The following is an 18346-nucleotide window of genomic DNA, read 5'->3' on the forward strand; positions in this document are numbered from 1 at the left end:
AAAAATGGCTGCCAGGGGAGGTGGGGCCAGCCACAAAATGGCTGCCATGGGAGGTGGGGCCAGCCACAAAATGGCTGCTGCAGCCCACCTGCAGTCGGACAGGGAAACAACATTTTAAAAAATCCTCACGGCCATTCAAAATCCCAATGGCCAAACAGAAGCCTTGCTGGGCAAAAGCCCCACCCAGCCTCACCCATTTCCTAAAAACACTTGGTTAGGTATCAGGAAAGGGGTCAGCAGGCACCACAGAGAGCCAGTTTGGTGTAGTGGTGAAGAGCACAGACTCCAATCTGGGAGAACCGGGTTTGATTCCCCACTCCTCCACTCGCACCTGGCTGGATGACCTTGGGCAAGCCATAGTTTCTGGCAAAGCTGTTCTCTCAAGAGCAGTTCTCTCAGAGCTCTCTCAGCACCACCAACCTAACAGGGAGTCTGTTGTGGGGAGGGGAAGGGAAAAGAGATTGTAAGCTACTCTGAGATCCTGAGTGAAGGGTAGGGTATAAATCCAATCTCTCCTCCTCCTCCTTATTTTCTTCTTCTTTTCTTCTCCTCCTTTTCTTCTTCTTCCCCTTCTTCTTCTTCTTCTCCTCCTCCTCCTCCTCCTCCTTCTTTACCTCTTCCTCCTCCTCCTCCTCCTTCTCCTCCTTCTTCTCTTCCTTTTCCTCCTCCTCCTTCTTCTCCTTCTTCATAGTGCTCATGGGCACCATGTTGGCGACCCCTGGCATAACTGGATGAAGCCAATTGAGGAGGGAGGTAGAAATTTCATATTTCTAGTGGTTTTTATTCATCACTTAGGGTCCTACCCCTTCATCTCTAATCTTTCAGGAAAAGGACCAACCATACTTTCCAAATTCTATACAAATTCCTGAGCTGGGGCAGGGGGAATACCCCCCTACGGTTATGCAAATTGCAGGGAGCCCATTTGTCCTCCCGTTATCAGAGATGGGTGTCACTTTGTTTCTGCACCCTTCTCTGCCCTTGCGCAATCCGAATTGCTGAAAGTCTTCTCAATAGTTTGCAAATATTCCAAGTAAATATTCCACCAACTGTGGTTTCCTCTTATGCATTGGGACTGAATCATTCCAGGTCCGTCACCGCAGAGACTGGCTGAGCTTGGAGCACAAGAGCAATAGCCTACCAGGACTCTGAAAGTAACGAATCAAGTAGTCATGATATGTAAAGAGCCTATCATTGGGAGTGGGGTGTGTTTGGGTGTGGCAATTGCATGCTATTTAACAGAGCTGAGGCTCTGGAGTCTGGTCTTGCTCTGGCTGAAATCACAAATGAATTTGAGTTGATCATTAGACTTAGGGTTGCCAAGTCTGGCAAACTCAGTGGCGGGGGAGGCTTCTCCAGCTCCGGATGCGCGCGCAAAGCGCGCACGTGCCACCAGCATTTCGATGGAAGTGACATGTGATGTCACTCACGTTGGGGGCGTGGCCCAGATCGTGGGGGGGGAAACCATATGGTTTCCCCCCCCCGACGATCTGGGCCATGCCCCCAACATGAGCAACGTGGCTGCGTCACCTCCGGTGATGCAGCCTTGGGGGGCGGCGTTCCCCCCGGGGCCCGATTCTGCCATGGCGGAAATTGGGCCTTCAAAGCGGAGGTTTCCCCGCCCACCGCCCACACTTGGCAGCCCTAATTAGACTCGAGCCTGCTCATCCATGGAAGCCACTATTTAACATTTCCCAAGCTAGCAGCTGAGGTCCAGCTCTAGTAGCGTCTGTTGAAGTAAGCCAAAACCCCACTAAAGCTCCCCAATGTCAGCTATGCTGCCATGGGGGTTGGGATGTTCTTTCAGTGTCTGCGTAAATTGCTTTCGCATTCCTCTCTCTCTGCTTTGCACTGAAATGCTTATCTCTAAAGAAGTACAGGTGGCGATGTGTGTTGTCTGCCATCCAGGCCAACCGTGGGAGCAGAACAATTCCCAGCTTCGCATAGTAACACTTGCCAGCTCTAGCCCGTGCGCGGGAGGGTGCCTAATTGGCCAGCGCAGTGGGGGGGGGGGTGCATACGAATGCCCTATATCTCATTAGGTTCAATAGGCAACGGCTATTCTTAACAGTGACTATGTTAATGCATCTATGGCTCTTCAATAAAACTATAACCTTTCTAAGAAGTGTGTACTCCATTGTTGGCTGTGAGTTCCGACACTCAAATATGAACTTAACCGTTAGAATCAAAAGGTGTGACTTTAAAAATAATAACAATAAAGCAAATAAAGTCACTTAGGACCAGTTAATTGTTATGATCCACACCGTTGCCAGGTTACGTCTTGGTGCCTGCCTGTTCATTCCCCTACTCTCTGCACCCAAAGCCTTCAGCCCCAAATTCTCGGCAAAAAGAACCGCACGCTATACAACTTCCTATTCTTTAAAAGCTGCCGCTGCAAACCCTGTATAATTATGCAGACGACAGGAAGCCTAATTTGTGTCATTTATTGTGGTTCGGGCGGGGTGGTGGTGAGGATTTTTAATGGACAATTTGAGGATATCTGCTCCAATTACTAGGCGGGAGGTCTACCTAGATGCCTAAATGCTCTGCTGGATCTCTGCCAGCGACTCTTAATATGAAACAGGAATTCTTATGCAAAAATGCGATGGCCCTTTTTTGGAGAGGAGTGAGCATGATGAGCGTGGTGATCTTTGCAGATCGACACTCGACGGGCCTGCTGTTTGAAAAAAAGCTTCCTCCTGATCGATATTTCAGCTTCTTCCAGGGTATATTAACTTCTGCCCACCATTCTGAACTGAAAGATGCGTTTTTGGATCTTGCATTGTCCATTCACAAAAAAAGGTGTTTTCACTAGGTTGCCGACAATCCCAGATCGGCAGGGGGGTGTGTGTCTATCAGAATTAGCATCGATCATGAACCAAGAGTAGTGAACAACTCGGGAGATTCTTCTGTACAAAATTGTGAGGATCCCTGCCAATACTGAAAGCCTTCTGAGAGTGGAAAAAGAAGGTGGTTTCTTCTTTGCAAGCTGGAAATGAACTCCCATGGACACATAACTTCCTAGAAAGCACAATTCCTATTGGCTAAGCCAGGGCACCAGGCCCATAGCTACAGTGGGGCTTTTGGGGGCTCTGCCTCTTTCTTAAAGGCACCGCCCCACAAGAATTTCCCGTGTAAATGCTTTTTTCCATCCTTTTAAAACATTGTCTTTAAAGGCATGCACTCCTTTAAGCAGAGTGGGGTGCTGTAGTTGACTAATCCCTGCACTGAGCAAGGGGGTTGGAGTAGGTGACCTCTAGGATCCCGTCTAACTCTGTGTCAAGAAATCGGTCTCCTTTAAGAGAGTTTTTCTGCCTAAGTGTTAGCTTTCTTGACTATAGAAGTCATCAGCCCTGCTTGCCGGCTTGTTGTCAGAATAGTTGCTTAGGCAGGCAGAAGCGATTACCTTGCAGCAGCCAAGAACTGTCATCTAAAGTGGCTGACAGCTTACAATTGAGAGATCTATCCTGGTAACAGCTTCCTTTTGCCTAAATGGCTTTTCTTTCTGCACTGAGAACTTCAGCCCCACCAGGGGAAAAAAATTGCCCCACAGGCCACAAAATCCTGTCTACGGGCTTGCAGGACACTCTCGCGTCGGGCTGTCTAAAGCCCACTGAGGGTGAAGAAATTCCCACCCCAGCCCTCCATTCCCCCCCTCACTCTGGTGAGGGGAGGTGGTAGAGGGGCCAGAATGGCAACTTGTAATCCTACAACTCATTTCCAGGTGTGGAACCAGAACTGACATCACCACACTGCAGCGTAAGTCACTTCGACACTAGGGGTGTGCAAAAAAAACAAACCACCTTCGGCCCATTCGGATTCGGCCGAATTGGGCAGAATCAATTTCAGCTGGCAGTAAGACTCCCGCATGTCCGTTTTGTCAGTACCAGCAGATTAGGGAGTCTTTCAGCCAGCCGAATGTCAATTTCAGCCCCATTATATCCTATGGGCCTGCCAACCTAGCAGTTCGAAAGCAAGAAATTGCAAGGAGATAAATAGGGACCACTTCGGTGGGAAGGTAACAGCGTTCCGTGCGCCTTGGTGTTTAGTCATGCTGGTCACATGACCACGGAAACGTCTGCGGACAGCGCTGGCTCTTCGGCTTTGAAACGGAGATGAGCACCGCAACCCTAGAGTCGGATTCGACTGGCTTTCGAGCAAGGGAACCTTTACCCTTTTAAATCCTATGGGCCATTGAAGTCAATGGTGAAAACATAGGGTATATTCAGGGGGCTGGAGGGGAGGGGGCTTGGGAGAGACGCCAAACTCGCAGGTTAGCTGTTGGAGCCTCTCCCCAAGATACCACCCAAGTTTGAAGAACATTGGACCAGGAGGTCCAATTCGACGGGCCCCCAAACAGGTTGCCCCATCCCCTTCATTGTTTTCTATGGTGGGGAGAAAAGGGGCAACCTGTTTGGGGGCCCGTCGAATTGGACCTCCTGGTCCAATGTTCTTCAAACTTGGGTGGTATCTTGGGGAGAGGCTCCAACAGCTACCCTGTGAGTTTGGAGCCTCTTCATCAAACCCTCTCCCCTCCGGCCTCCAGAATATACCCTATGTTTTTGCCATTGACTTCAATGGCCCATAGGATATAATGGGGCCGAATTGCCACCGAAATTCGGTGACAATTCGGGGGCAAGCCGATTCAGATCAGAGAATCTGAATCGGCCAGCAGCAGCCCGAAAGGAGTCCGAATGGGCCATTTTCGGGGGTGCATTTGGTTCGGACTAACCGAATGCACATCCCTACTCGAGACCCCATTGGGGAGAAAGGTGGGGTATCAAGGAATTAAGCGAGAACATAAAGTGAACCTAAATTCAGAGGTTTTCCCCCCCTTCTGTACAAAAATTTGTGCAAAAGTTTGCATAACTTGTTGCACAAGGAGAAGCCTAAAATCTTGAGTGTATGTTAAACTCAATGCAGTGGTCCTGCATTGCCTGCAGTTTTTAAGCATATCTCTTTAGAAATAAGTTTCATTGAAATTAATCTGTCTTTCTCCCAAGTAAATAGACTTCTGATTCAGCTCTAGAGAAATATTCTGGAAACTGCCAGCCCATCATTTTCTAGTTTTGTGATAACCTAAGCAGCAAAAAAAAAAGTGAAGTGTTTATTGTTGTGTATTAAAGGTTCTACATTACCCATCTTGAGAATCAGCTTTTGCCCTTTCGTTTCTCCTATGGAGTTGTTTTCGTAAAATTTCTGCTTCTTTTTTGAGTCTTCAAAGCTGACAAACTTCCGGGATCTGGTGTAAATCACGAGTTCTGACAGCAGCATCGCCACTTGAACATTTCGGTGCTGTGAACAAAGGACAGCAGCTGTAAGAGCCCTGAAAGATCACAGAGTCATAGAATCATAGAGTTGGAAGGGACCTCCAGGGCCATCTAGTCCAACCCCCTGCTCAGTGCAGGAAATTCACAAATTCCTCCCCCTCCATACCTGCAGTGACCGCTGTTCCACACCCAGAAGATGACAACAAACCACCAGGATTGCTTCCTGGCCCCAAAGTGGCAATTAGCATTTCCCTGGGCGTGTAAGAAAGGGCCACAAGAACTGAGCACCGAGGCAACCCTCCCTGCCCTCCCTCTCACGATCTGTCCAAGTTCACAGAATCAGCATTGCTGTCAGATGGCCATCTAGCCTCTGTTTGAAAACCCCCAAAGAAGGAGAGCCCACCACCTCCCGAGGAAGCCTGTGCCACTGAGGAACCGCGCTGTCAGGAAGTTCTTCCTAATGTTCAGCCAAAAACTCTTCTGATTTAATTTCAACCCGTTGGTTCTGGTCCAACCTTCTGGGGCAACAGAAAACAACTCCACACCAGCCTCTAGATGGCAGCCCTTCAAGTATTTGAAGATGGTTATCATCTTCAAGTACTTGAAGATGGAGGTGACCTCCCTCCCTGGACTCTGAGGTAAGTGATCATTTAAGGATGATACTTGGTCAAGGAACACTAGAAAAGATAAGATGTATCATACCTTCTGACCATGTGGGGGCCTGAAATGCTTAGCATGGGTGTAGGGTCCCTCCTGGCAGCTTGCATGGAGGACTTACCAGCAGCGTGGGAGACCTAGCCTGGCACCACAGTGATGTCATCGGTGACGTCACTTCTGGCACACACCGGAAGTGACCTCTTTGCATTGCTGGCAAAGCAGGACACTGGTATTTCATGCCCAAATTCCAGAGCACCCTGTGCCACATCGCTAGCGATGTCACTGCAACCTTGGCTTAGATATTCCCCCTGTGCTGGTAAGTCACCCAGCCAGCCCGCTGATTGGCGGTGGGGGGGCAGCAGCTGTGAGCGGGGGAATCTCCCATCTCCAACCGGGGCCTGGCCACCCTGTAGGGGAGGGGAGACCATAGAGAAAAGGGTTGCCAGCTCTGGATTGGGAAACAGCTGGAGATTTGGGAGTTGGAGACTGGGGAGGACAGGAGAGGGACCTTATTGGGGCAGAAAGGGACCTTATCAGGGTATAATGCCATAGAGTCCACCCTCCAAAGCAGCTATTTTCTCCAGATAAACTTATTTTGGTCGTCTGGAGACCAACTGTAAGAGCAGATCTCCAGGTGCTACCTAGAGGTTGGTAACCCTAGTAGAGAAACACACACAGACATACAGGCTCACTTCAGACATAACATGAAACCCTAGTTTACTTTATGTACCCTTAGTTTTTGGAATCAGGAATTCATAATCAGGGCTGCTGAGAACTTTGACATGAACAGGATCTAGGGTTCCCGTTCCCCAGTTTGGGGTGGAGGATCCCCTGCTTTTGTGGGCTCTTGCCCATCACCGGCCAGCTGGCTGGCGAGAGGAAACTCCCCCCCCAAGAGCAATGTCCGACAACATGCCAACATCACCTGGAAGTGACATAGGTGATGTGGGAAGGGGTGACACTCTGGTTTTTGAGCAAAACTCTATGGGTTGAGGGTGATTGTACGATAGAGTTTTGCCCAAAAACCAGAGCGTTGCCCCCGATGTGCCTATGTCACTTCTGGGTGATGCACAACGTCACTTCCCATGACATCTGCACGTCGGGGGTGATGCTTCCAGCTCCTGCAGCATCCTCCCCATCCCCCTGCTGGTGTCTCGAAGAGATCTGGCAAACCTAACAGGATCACCAAGCAGACTTCCCCTGATTTCTCTTATCGACATGGGAGCCAACCCCCCTACCTGGATCATCTCAGTTTTCTTGTTCTATGCTCCCCGCTAAACAACGTGCTGAGCAGCTTTGCCCCTGTGCAGTAACTGCTTGTGCTACAAAATGGCAGTCAGGCCACACCTAGGTCAATAGCTAACATGTTTGGGGTTGCGTCATACTGTTGCTTTTGCACGTTCACAGTCTGCAAACTAAATCTTCTCAGGGCAGAACTAAATGTGGCAACGTCCCAGAGTCTACTACTGGGGCTTGCAGCCATTCTTGAGCAGGAAGCTCTTGCTGGGGAATTCCTCTTAACTTTGCCACCGGGTCCCAATTCGGCTTCGTTCTGGTGTGGTGTAGGGGGATCAGTGGGCTCCTGCCTCCCAAACGGAGCTGGGGGACCTTATCTGCCCTGTTCTAGAGGCTCCATGACAGCCCCCTGGTGCCATTTCAATTCAGGAAAATGGTGCAGGGGTGGAAGACCCCCCCCCCAGCTGCCACAAGCCAACTTAGGCCCCTTCAGTGATGTTGAAACGAGTTCCTGTGGGAACCCTCTGCTCAAAATGATGGCAAGCCCCATGGCAAATCCAGGGTGCCATCACATCTGTCCGGCCCTCAGTCATCGGGGAAGAGGCCTGTGTCCCACAGAGCCATGTTCGAGTCATTAGGCTGACCGATTCGTCGAGCACAAATTCCTTTGTGTTTCACCCCCCATTTCAGGCCTGCACAGACAGATGCCTCCTTTAAATCTTCGTTCAGAACCTACAGTATCTGGGTTTTTTGCCTTTGCACTGCTGGAGGCATACATCATGACCACAAGAACGGACTGCAAGCTTAACTGATCACAAGCCTGAACTCCAAAATACCAATTGTATTGATTTAAGGCTTTTCTTTAAAGAAAAGGTCCGTCTCCTATAAAGGATTTTTTCCTTTTCTTTTAATGATGTGTCTCCACAATTGGAATAAATAGCGAGTGCTTGACTTTCAACTTTGCGGTTCTGAAGTTTTTGCAGGCCTGAAAGACTGCAAGACCACAGCAACATCCTGCTGTTTAGAGGTGATTTTCTTCCCTACCGCGTAGCTAATGTTTGCTACAATAATATTGTTTCAGCGTTACAATTTTGGCATTGCAAACTCACATCGTGGGAAACTGTGCTACCCACAATCCTCTTGACACCGACAGTTGTCTTTGTGTGAACAGGGCAATGTGGTAGAGGAAAAGATGGTGGGAAAGGCAGATGGGAGATGGTGTAGCTGCCTTGATTCCAAATTCGATGGCCAAGTGAAAGGCATAGGAACAGGTCCAAATCAAGAATGCTTGATCACCTCTATATTTTTGGCTTCCAAATATAAGAACATAAGAGAAGCCAATGTTGGATCAGGCCAATAGCCCATCCATTCCAACACTCTGTCACACAGTGGCCAAAAACACCAGGTGCCATCAAGAGTAGGGGTGTGCAAAAAAAATAATAATAATCGGCCCATTCAGATTCTGCCAAATTGGGCAGAATCAATTTTGGCTGGCAGTAAGACTCCCGCATGTCAATTTCGGCCAGCCGAATGTCAATTTCAGCCCCATTATATCCTATGGGCCATTGAAGTCAATGGCAAAAACATAGGGTATATTCTGGGGGCTGGAGGGGAGGGGGATTGAGGGAGAGACTCCAAACTCATCCCAAAATACCAACCAAGTTTGAAGAACATTGGACCAGGGAGTCCAATTCTACGGGCTCTCAAGCAGGTTGCCCCATCCCCTCCATTGTTCTCTATGGTGGGAAAAAGTTACTTTGCGTTTCAGGTGTTTGTTGTGGGGAGGAGAAGGGGAAGGAGATTGTAAGCCACTCTGAGACTCTGAGTGAAGGGTAGGGTATAAATCCAATCTCTTCTTCTCTTCTCTTCTCTTCTCTTCTCTTCTCTCCTCTCCTCTCCTCTCCTCTCCTCTCCTCTTCTGGTGACCCCAGAGAGCCACTGCCTGACTGAGCAGTTAATATTGATTTTGGTGGACCAAGGGTCTGATTCAGTACCGGGCAGTTTCATGTGTTCATGTGTGGATGAGAATGCAAACTCAAAGACCTGAAACTTAAAATGCAATTGACTAAGGGCATTCTTAGGTATGGCAGTGGGCACCTTCAGGATCGTTTGTTTTTGTTTTGCTGTCAAGTTTCAGCCAACTTCTGGCAACCAGTTCCCTCTAAGCTGAGTCAGTGTGAGCTAGCTCACAGTTCTTTAGCCTCCAGCTCACACATTGTTGTCTCAGCTCAGGAAGGGTGGCTCCAGAGCAAACTAATTTATGCAGTAGCCGAATCGCTCGCTCACAACTTTAATGCCGTTAGCTCACAAAGTAGAGTTTTTGCTCACAAGACTCCGCAGCTTAGAGGGAGCATTGGTGGAAAGCCCGTACGGTTTTCAGGGCAAAAGTCATTCAGAGGTGGTTTGCCATTGACTGCCTCTGCATGGAGATCCTGGATCTCCTTGGTAATCTCCCATTAAAATACGAATGAGGGCTGACCCTGTTTAGCCTCTGAGTTCTGGCGAGATCGGGCTGGCCTGTGTTCATGTGTTTGTGTGTCTTCATGTGTGGACGAAAATGCAAATTCAAAGACTAAAATTGCAATGGACTTTCTTAAGCATGGAAGATATACCAACCGGTATTGTCTACTCAGACTGTCAGCAGTTCTCCAGGTACAGAGGTCTTACTTACTTTACTTTATTTACAGTCCATGACCAGAATACAAATATGTAAGAAAAAAGAATGGCCATAGCCTGATAAAATATTAAAAATATAAAAAATAAGGTATACAAATATAAACGTGCATAAAAGTACTTAAAACTAATACTAATACAAATACAGAAATTTCTAAGATAACTACATAAAAATACAATCAGCTACTATCTTCCACATCTTTATAACCTTGAAAATGTTAATCAAAGAAGAGCTTTCGCCCTTGCCAGATTTTCAGCTTTGCCATCCTCAGTTATTGAGGGCAGATATAACAAAACTGCCCGGACTGAGAGATGTTGCCCTTGTAACAGCGATGAGATAGAGTTAATGGCACATGTCTTTTTTCATTGGTCTTTCTACAATGAAATTCATACTGCCCTTATCTGTTACTTGAGCTCTGTCCTGACATCTCTGACTCTGGGATCATTAACATACTTCTCTCTGATGTGAGTATAGAGATCACCAGGAAAGTTGCAGGTACCCAGAGGTCTTTCACATCACCTCCTAACTTTGCTGTTGACAGTGGTGAGACTTGCTTTAGCATCTCACTGGAAAAACAAACCAATGCCTTCTATCACAGATTGGAGAATTAGATTATGGGATTATTTTATTTTAGGTAAAATACCATCATATAGCTCTCAATCACCAAAAACTCAGGGGAATTTTGTGGAGCTCTGGTTTCCTATTGTCCAAGACCCAACAGAACTTGACACTCTGCCTAAAAATAAGCACTATCATGATTTGATATTCTTTTAAAAACAAACGAAAGGAAATAAATTCTGGCAAATGTCTTGTCAATATCATTTTACATTCCTCTGACATATTCTCTGATATGTAATCCGGGAAACTGTTATCTTGCAGACATATGCTTTTCATAAATGCTAGTCAGTAATGGTCAAGTAGCCAAGTTTGTATGCATTAAAAATGTCTTTTGAATTGACGTGTGGCCTTATGTACATCTAGAGCTGTATTGATACTAGGACTGTTGGATGATTGTATTTAAGTGGGGGTTTTGTTTTGTTCTCGTGGTTTGGTTTGATTTGTTGATATTGGATCTCGATTCGGTGTTGTATGAACGTATTGTACCTTTGAAAAATTGATATAAAAATAAAGTCAAAAAACATCACCTGATACTTTTAACTGTATTTGCTGGGAATTAAACTGAAACCTTCTGCATGCTAGGCGGGTGCTCTACCACTGAGCCACAGCCCCTCCCAAGAGCAAAAGCAATACTTGCAACTTAGCTGTGTTATCAAAGAAACATCTCATGATGGTCTGGAATACACTAACCAAGTATGTGTGATCAGCAACTACCCAGCCTGCCACCATGACAATACTGCCACCACACAGATGCGGTACTGCTTATTTTGAATTGTGAGCAAGCCATTGAGGTAATAAAAAGAGAGGTTCGACTTGACACACACACACCCCAAAAAAGCCCCCTGGTATTTTAGACTAGTTCAGTTCAGATGTCGATTGCATTTATTGCAAAATTTGCAGTCCAAACATTCTAAGCATAAGAGGGGCGGGGGGGGGGGGGGGGGAGAATTGAACATTATAACTGGTTGGCCTGCAAATGGCTGAGAAAATGATAACCTTGTTTTTGTTTTGAGAAAAGATATGGTATGAGATATGAGAGCCAGTTTGGTGTAGTGGTTAAGTGCACAAACTCTAATCTGGGAGAACCCCACTCCTCCACTTGCTGGCTGGATGACCTCGGGCTAGGCATAGTTCTGTCAGAGCTGTTCTTGAAAAGAGCAGTTTCTGTCAGAGCTCTCTCAGCCCCACCTACCTCAGAGGGTGTCTGTTGTGGGGAGGAGAAGGGAAAGGAGTCTGTAAACCACTCTGAGACTCCGAGTGAAGGGCGGGGTATAAATCCAATCTCCTCCTCCTCATATAAGTGCCCTGACCTGGCTAGCCCAGGGAACCCCAATCTCGTTTGATCTCAGAAGCTAAGCAGGGTCAGCCCTGGTTAGTACTTGGATGGGAGACCACCAAGGAATTCCAAGGTAGTTAACACAGAAAACGGCAAAACCGCCTATGGATGTCTTTCACCTTGAAAACCCTACGGGTTAGCATGAGTCAGCTGCAACTTGACGGCACTTTACACACACAAGGTATAAAATGAACAATAGTGATGTCTCCTTTCTGTAGGTTGCAGCCATCATCCTCCGCTTGACCACGGGTCTGTTAGCAACTCTCTGTGCCCCCTCTTTCTGGAGGGAAAAGTCTAGAACCTGAGCTAAAGCCTCAATGGCCAGGGGTCAGAAGAGTCAGCCATAGACACCTTCAAGCATCCCTGGCATCTTTTGTTGCATTGGTGCACTAGTTTTTAATTCCTCAAAGTCACTTGTAGAAGAGAAGAAGAGAGAAGAGATTGGATTTATACCCGCCCTTCACTACCCAAAGGAATCTCAGAGTGGCTTACAATCTCCTTTCCCTTCCCCTCCCCTCCCCTCCCCACAACAGACACCCTGTGAGGTAGGTGGGGCTGAGAGAGCTCTTCCAAGAACTGTTCTTTCGAAAACAGCTCCGACAGAACTTGTGACTGACCCAAGGTCACACCAGCACCTGCATGTGGAGGAGTCGGGAATCAAACCCGGTCCTTCCAGATTAGAGTCCGCGCTCCACTACACCAAACTGGCTCTCTATTGGCTCTTGAGCTCCAAATCGCATCTTGGCTGGAAAATGGGGCATAAAGGTACCTCAAATGCTTGGTGGGTTAGATCTCTGTTTACCTTCTCCTTCTTTTTTTCCGGTGTCTTTTCCGGTGTCTTCGAACCAACAGCTCTCTTGAGCAAAGATCCCTCTTGCTCCTCTTCTGATTCTGAAGTATCCTCAGCCTCCATTACGTCACCTCTAGCTACCTTATTCTTCCGTTGAAGGGTGTCTTCCAGATTCCCGACTTTCTTATTTTTTATCATGATTTTGAACTTCAGGTCCTGTGGCGACGGTGGGGGGAATGACAGCATTCAACATAGTAAACCACAGAACAGGAAGACGACGTAAAATAAATCTTGTTCAGCCTTCTGCACTGACAGTGTTTCTTTGTACCCAAGCTGTACCACTCTATATTGTGCTGAGGAACCAAGGATCATCAGCTTGGTTTGCTTTGAAAATCGATGGACTATTTGCATATTCTTCTCTGAGTCACTGACTAATATTACAACATCGGACATTCAACATGCGTGCAACCAATCAGACCCACAAGGAAGCCATAACAATAATTAGGTTCAACCATGCATGCTTTTTCTTTTCTTTTTTTCATATGTGGGGGACATGCGATAGAGTTTTAAAAAATATTAGTTTGGGGTTCATGAATTGTTAGAAAAAATGTTAAACTGTAATGTACCTTATGTACCAGAGCAGTTTTTATTGAATATATTGCCAGAAAATTGTAAAAAGCAAGACTCATATCTTATTATACATGTAGTGGCAGCTGCAAGAATATTGTATACCAAATATTGGAGGGAAAATGAGGTACTTTCAAAGGAAGAAATTACAGAAAAAATTCTTGAAACAGCAGAAATGGACAGACTTAGTTTAATTTTGAAAGGACAAAATGAGGAAGACTTTGAGAATACATGGTCAAAATTTTACAAACAGATGGAGGAAGCCAATAATTAAATTCTGTGGACATACAATCGAAATGCAAAGAAATAAGAACCATAACTTGTTTTTTAATTTACAAACAAAGCTATGTTTTGAAATATAAGGTGGAAAAATTGAAAAATGCAATTTGATAACGTTTGAGGTACTTTCACAGAAAAACAAAATGTTGTAAATGGAACCCCCCCCCTTTTGTTGTTGTACGTAAGTCTGTTTGTTTGTTTGTTTGTTTATGTTTTGTCTTGTATGGAAAATAAAATTGTTTTTTAAAAAACCACCATGCATGCTTTTTGATTCAGGAATGCTGCATCATGAAATACTACATATCACAACACGGAGCACACAAGTACCGTGGCGCCCACCAGTGTGCTTCCTGGAAACTGCTGGCGTCTCTACTGCCCTATTTCCTGACCCCCTCCCACAATTCTTCCTTGCCCCTTCTCAGGTTCCCTTCTTCTCTTTGTCCTCCTTCACCCCATTTGGACATCCTCCCTTGTCTGCTCTTTCCTTTGTTACCCCTTCCCATGTCTTCCTTCCACTTTTTCTCTCCTCCTTTCTCTCTTGAGTGTCTCCGTGATAGGAAAAGTCGAAGGCAGCAAGGAAAGGGGAAGACCCAACAGGAGATGAATTGACCCAGTCAAAAAAGCCACAACTCTCAGTGTGCAAGACCTGAGCAAGGCTGTTAATAGGCTTGCTAAGTCCCCCCGGGGAGCGGGGAAACCCCCGCCCCAGAGGCCCATTCCCTGCCGCCACTGGATTGGGCCCCGGCGGAAACTCCACCCTGACATGCACGTCACCAGGAAGTGATGTGATCACGCGGGGCACGCTGGGGGTGGGGCCATGACCATCTGAGGGAAAACGTCACTTCCGTGTGACGTGGATGCGGCGTGCGCACGCGCTCCAGGAGCAGCCCGGGACTCCCCCGCTCCAGATCGAGGTAATACTTGGCAACCCTAGCTGCTAACAAGAGGACCTTCTGGTGGACATTAATCCATAACGGTCACCAGAAGTCAGAGGTAACTCGGCAGCACTTACACACCACACAATGCATATTGTTTGGATACATGTTAGCAGGCCTGGGCATTTAACTATTTATTTCAAAACATGCCTATCCGTTCTCTCTCCCACAGGACCCAAAAGATAATTATACTACTTCCCGCAAGTTTCCTTGCTGCCCTGCAAAAGCAGCAATGAATATCATAGTAAAGGTTTCCCTTGCTCGAAACCTGACTCTAGGGATGCGGTGCTCATCTCCGTTTCCAAGCCGAAGAGCCAGCGCTGTCCAAAGACGGTCATGTGGCCGGCATGATTAGATGCTGAGGCACATGGAACACTGTTACCTTCTCACTGAAGCGGTACCTATTTATTTACTTGCAATTTCTTGCTTTCGAACTGCTAGGTTGGCAGGAGCTGGGGCCAGAGACAGGAGCTCACTCCGTCATGCGGCACACTTGGGTCTCGAACTGCTGAACTACCGACCTTCCGGTCTGCAGCTCAGCGTCTTAACCTCTGAGCTGCCGCAGCCCCTAATGGATATCATAGGTATCCTCTATTTTATACCTTCTAATGCCATATATGTTAATCCCCTTTAATCTCAGTAAGAAAGGCAGACTATAAATTAAGTAAACAACAAAAAACGTATTAATCTTCCATCTCTCCCCCCCCCCCCCCCCCATTCATTTAATTGAAAATGTATGGGGGGTTTAGGGTTCCCCATAGCAGCCATTTTGTAACATTACCCAGTACAGTTTCTCAAAATTCCAGCAGAGCTAACAAGGATGGAGATCCCTGATGCGGTGGCTTGTGTGCCCAATAGACTTCAAATGCCACAGATCAATCAACACATCATCATGTTACCTCCAAGCATCTCAGACTCTAAGCATTTCAATGCAATCTGTTCACCAATCGGGTCATGCCATCCATGAAGCCAAAAAGCAAACATTGCTTACTTTTAAAAAGGGTTCCAAGAGGTTCCAAGAAGTTACAATTCTGTTAGACAGCTCGGGGGAAATTGGTGGAAGCCCCCATTAAAGATGGTTATTAGGTACATAGAGGAACAAGCCCTGTTGAAGAAGAATCAACATGGTCTCTGCAAAGGGAAGTCCTGTCTCACCAGCGCTCTTTGAGGGTGTTAACAAGCATGCTGATAACTGTGATCTATTATGTGTGGACTCCCAAAAGCTTCTGACAAAGCCCCTCACCAAGAGTTCCTGAATGGGGAGAATTTTTGTGATTGTGAAAATGAATCAGGACACAGTATTTTGTTCCAAGACACTGAAAGGCTGGACAACACATCCAATTACCATGTCAGATTACACAGGGAAGCCATTGAAATTAATAAACATAAACACAATATCAACAGGAAAGAAGTTTAAAAATGATTATAGGGCATGGTTTCCTGTCCTGAAAAACACAAAAGGCTCTACATCTGACAATAGCACTACAGATAGGATTAGAATTTCAACTGCCAGTCCACATGCAAAAGAACCTCCTCAGGAAACAGGAAACCTCCTCAGGAAACAATCCATATACAAAAGAACCTCCTCAGGAAAGCTCCTCTATTAGCATGTTTTCACAGCCTGGAGAACTCTTACAAGATTACCTTCCTGAGTAGATATAAATTACCTGCCTACCATTTTTTTTCTTCTCACCTTGAAACAGAGAGTACTCCATCTTTCTGTGTTATACCTCTGAGGATGCCAGTCACAGCTACTGGCAAAACATCAGGTCCTACAATGCCAAGGCCATGGCCATACAGCCCGGAAAAATCTACAACAGCTAATCAGGCTTCTGCTTGTCACAAACAAACCCCAGTTTGTTTGCAAGTTCAGAATACTTCTTGACATTTAGGAGATGCCTCATACTTGACTGCCCACCTCCCCCTATAATGTGGTATGTAACACAAAGATAAAACTCCCAGTGATTGAGATGGACCCAACAGGAGATGGAGTGACTCAATCAAAGAAGCCACGGCGCTCAGTTTGCAAGACCTGAGCAAGGCTGGTAACGAGAGGACGTTTTGGAGGACATTGATTCATATGGTCACCATATGTCAGAAGGGACTTGATGGCACTTCCCACACACACACAATTCCATAAACGTTCTCAACGAACCTGCACAGCAATTGCAGAGATTTTAAAAGAAGAGGGGAAAGAGCTGGGTTTACCTCTGGGGAGGGTAGCTCGGTCGGCATCTCATTATTAAGTGTCGAAGTAACCAGTTGGTCCCCCAGAATAGCTATCATGCAAGCTGCCATGATCTCCTGTTGTGGGGGGCTACAGTGATTCTCCAAAGATAAAACAATGGGATAATCCGATGCCTAAAAATGCAAAACAAGAGCCATAAATCCTATGTATTATATAAGACAGGGAAATAAAACGTTGCAAAAAGCTACACTATATAGCCGAAGGAAAGGAAGGAAAAGGATCTGTTGGGTACTCTCCAAAATAAAAAATTGAAGCTGTTTTATTTTTAAAGACACCCAACTGCAAATCGGCATGAGATCATATAAATGTAAAGGTTTCCCTTGCTTGAAAGCCAGTCAAATCCGACTCTAGGGGGCGGTGCTCATCTCCGTTTCCAAGCCGAAGAGCCAGCACTGTTCAAAGATGTTTCCGTGGTCATGAGACTGGCAAGACTAGAGGCCGAGGTGCACGGAATGCTGTTACCTTCCCACCGAAGTGGTACCAATTTATATACTTGCAATTTCTTACTTTCAAACTACTAGGTTGGCAGGAGCTGGGGCCAGAGATGGGAGCTCACTCCGTCACACGGCACTCGGGTCTTGAACTGCTAAGCCACCGACCTTCCTGTCTGCATATATCAGAAGGCTGAAAAACATCTTCTGATTCCTGAGACCAATTTGGCGTAAAATAAAATTTCACCAAAACTAGCAAGTGTCTGTCTGTCTGTCTGTCTGTCTGTTTCTCTCTCTCTCTCTCTCTCTCTCTCTGTCGTGGGTCCTGGCTCTGCTGAGGCTGACTACTCCTCAGAAGAGGAAGAGGCAGGGAGCAGCCCAGCCTCCTCTGGAGTCAGCCCAGAAGAAGAACCCTCAACAGTACCCGAGGAGGAAAAGTCCCCAGCAGCTGCACAGGAGGTCCAGCCAGAAGGAGAGACCGACCCTGAGCCTGGCCAAGCAGCGCCCCCAGTTGCAGACACCCCAAGGCCAGACTCCCCAAGGCCGAGTTCTCCCGAGTGCCCCAGATGCAGGGCACATGCCAGAGGCTGACTATGCAGGAGCAAAGGAGGAGTGCCAGACTGCAGCTCCTGCACAGGCAACGGGAGGAGCTGTAAGCCTTGGCAGACTCGACTCCCAGGGAAGGGAGGACCTGTTCAAAAGCACTCAGTGCACCTGGTTCAATGGCGGCAACTTTGCTCACTCAGACCTGCTCCTGCGTGTGGGGGGGGGGCAGCCACTCCTTGTCCTTGCAACGTTGAATTGACGTCCCGGCTCTTGACTTTCGGCTCTGTGACTGACCTTGATTCCGGACTGTGGTTACAAGCTTCCAGTGTGTGGTCTCTGTGGAAGCCAGCCAAGACACACACACCCTCTCTCTCTCCCTCTCCCTCTCCCCATCGTCCTCTCCCTTTCTGTGTATGTGTATATGTATGTGTGTGTGTGTGTATATATATGTATGTGTGTGTGTATATATATATATATGTGTGTGTGTGTGTGTGTGTGTGCTTAACTTGCAGCAGCTGAGAACTGTCATCTAAAGTGGTTGACAGCCTGTAATTTAGAGATTTATCCTGGTAACAGCTTTCTATTGACGAAATGGTTAATAGGCTAAGGGTGATTGCTAGCATAAGAACCAGGGGTCATTTCCTGCGGAGCTCCGGCAGTAAGGAGCCCAGAGGGCGGGCACATGCAATAAGCTCTGCCCCC

The 18346-nt window shown here is 46.9% G+C and overlaps 1 protein-coding gene across 1 annotated transcript in view; it reads right to left on the reverse strand.

Moving 5' to 3' along the window:
• Positions 1-18346, reverse strand: part of LOC107121264 (1-phosphatidylinositol 4,5-bisphosphate phosphodiesterase zeta-1-like) — a 64595-nt gene that overhangs the window by 23351 nt on the left and 22898 nt on the right. Inside the window, exons 7-9 of the mRNA XM_015424149.1 lie at positions 16628-16780; positions 12591-12794; positions 5136-5292 (exon numbers count right to left, since the gene is read on the reverse strand). Of these exons, the coding sequence (XP_015279635.1) occupies positions 5136-5292; positions 12591-12794; positions 16628-16780 (514 nt within the window). The remainder of the gene's footprint in view (positions 1-5135; positions 5293-12590; positions 12795-16627; positions 16781-18346) is intronic.

This window comes from Gekko japonicus, unplaced genomic scaffold, assembly GCF_001447785.1.
Source record: "Gekko japonicus isolate JY-2015 unplaced genomic scaffold, Gekko_japonicus_V1.1 scaffold1317, whole genome shotgun sequence".
NCBI classification, from domain to species: Eukaryota; Metazoa; Chordata; class Lepidosauria; order Squamata; family Gekkonidae; genus Gekko; species Gekko japonicus.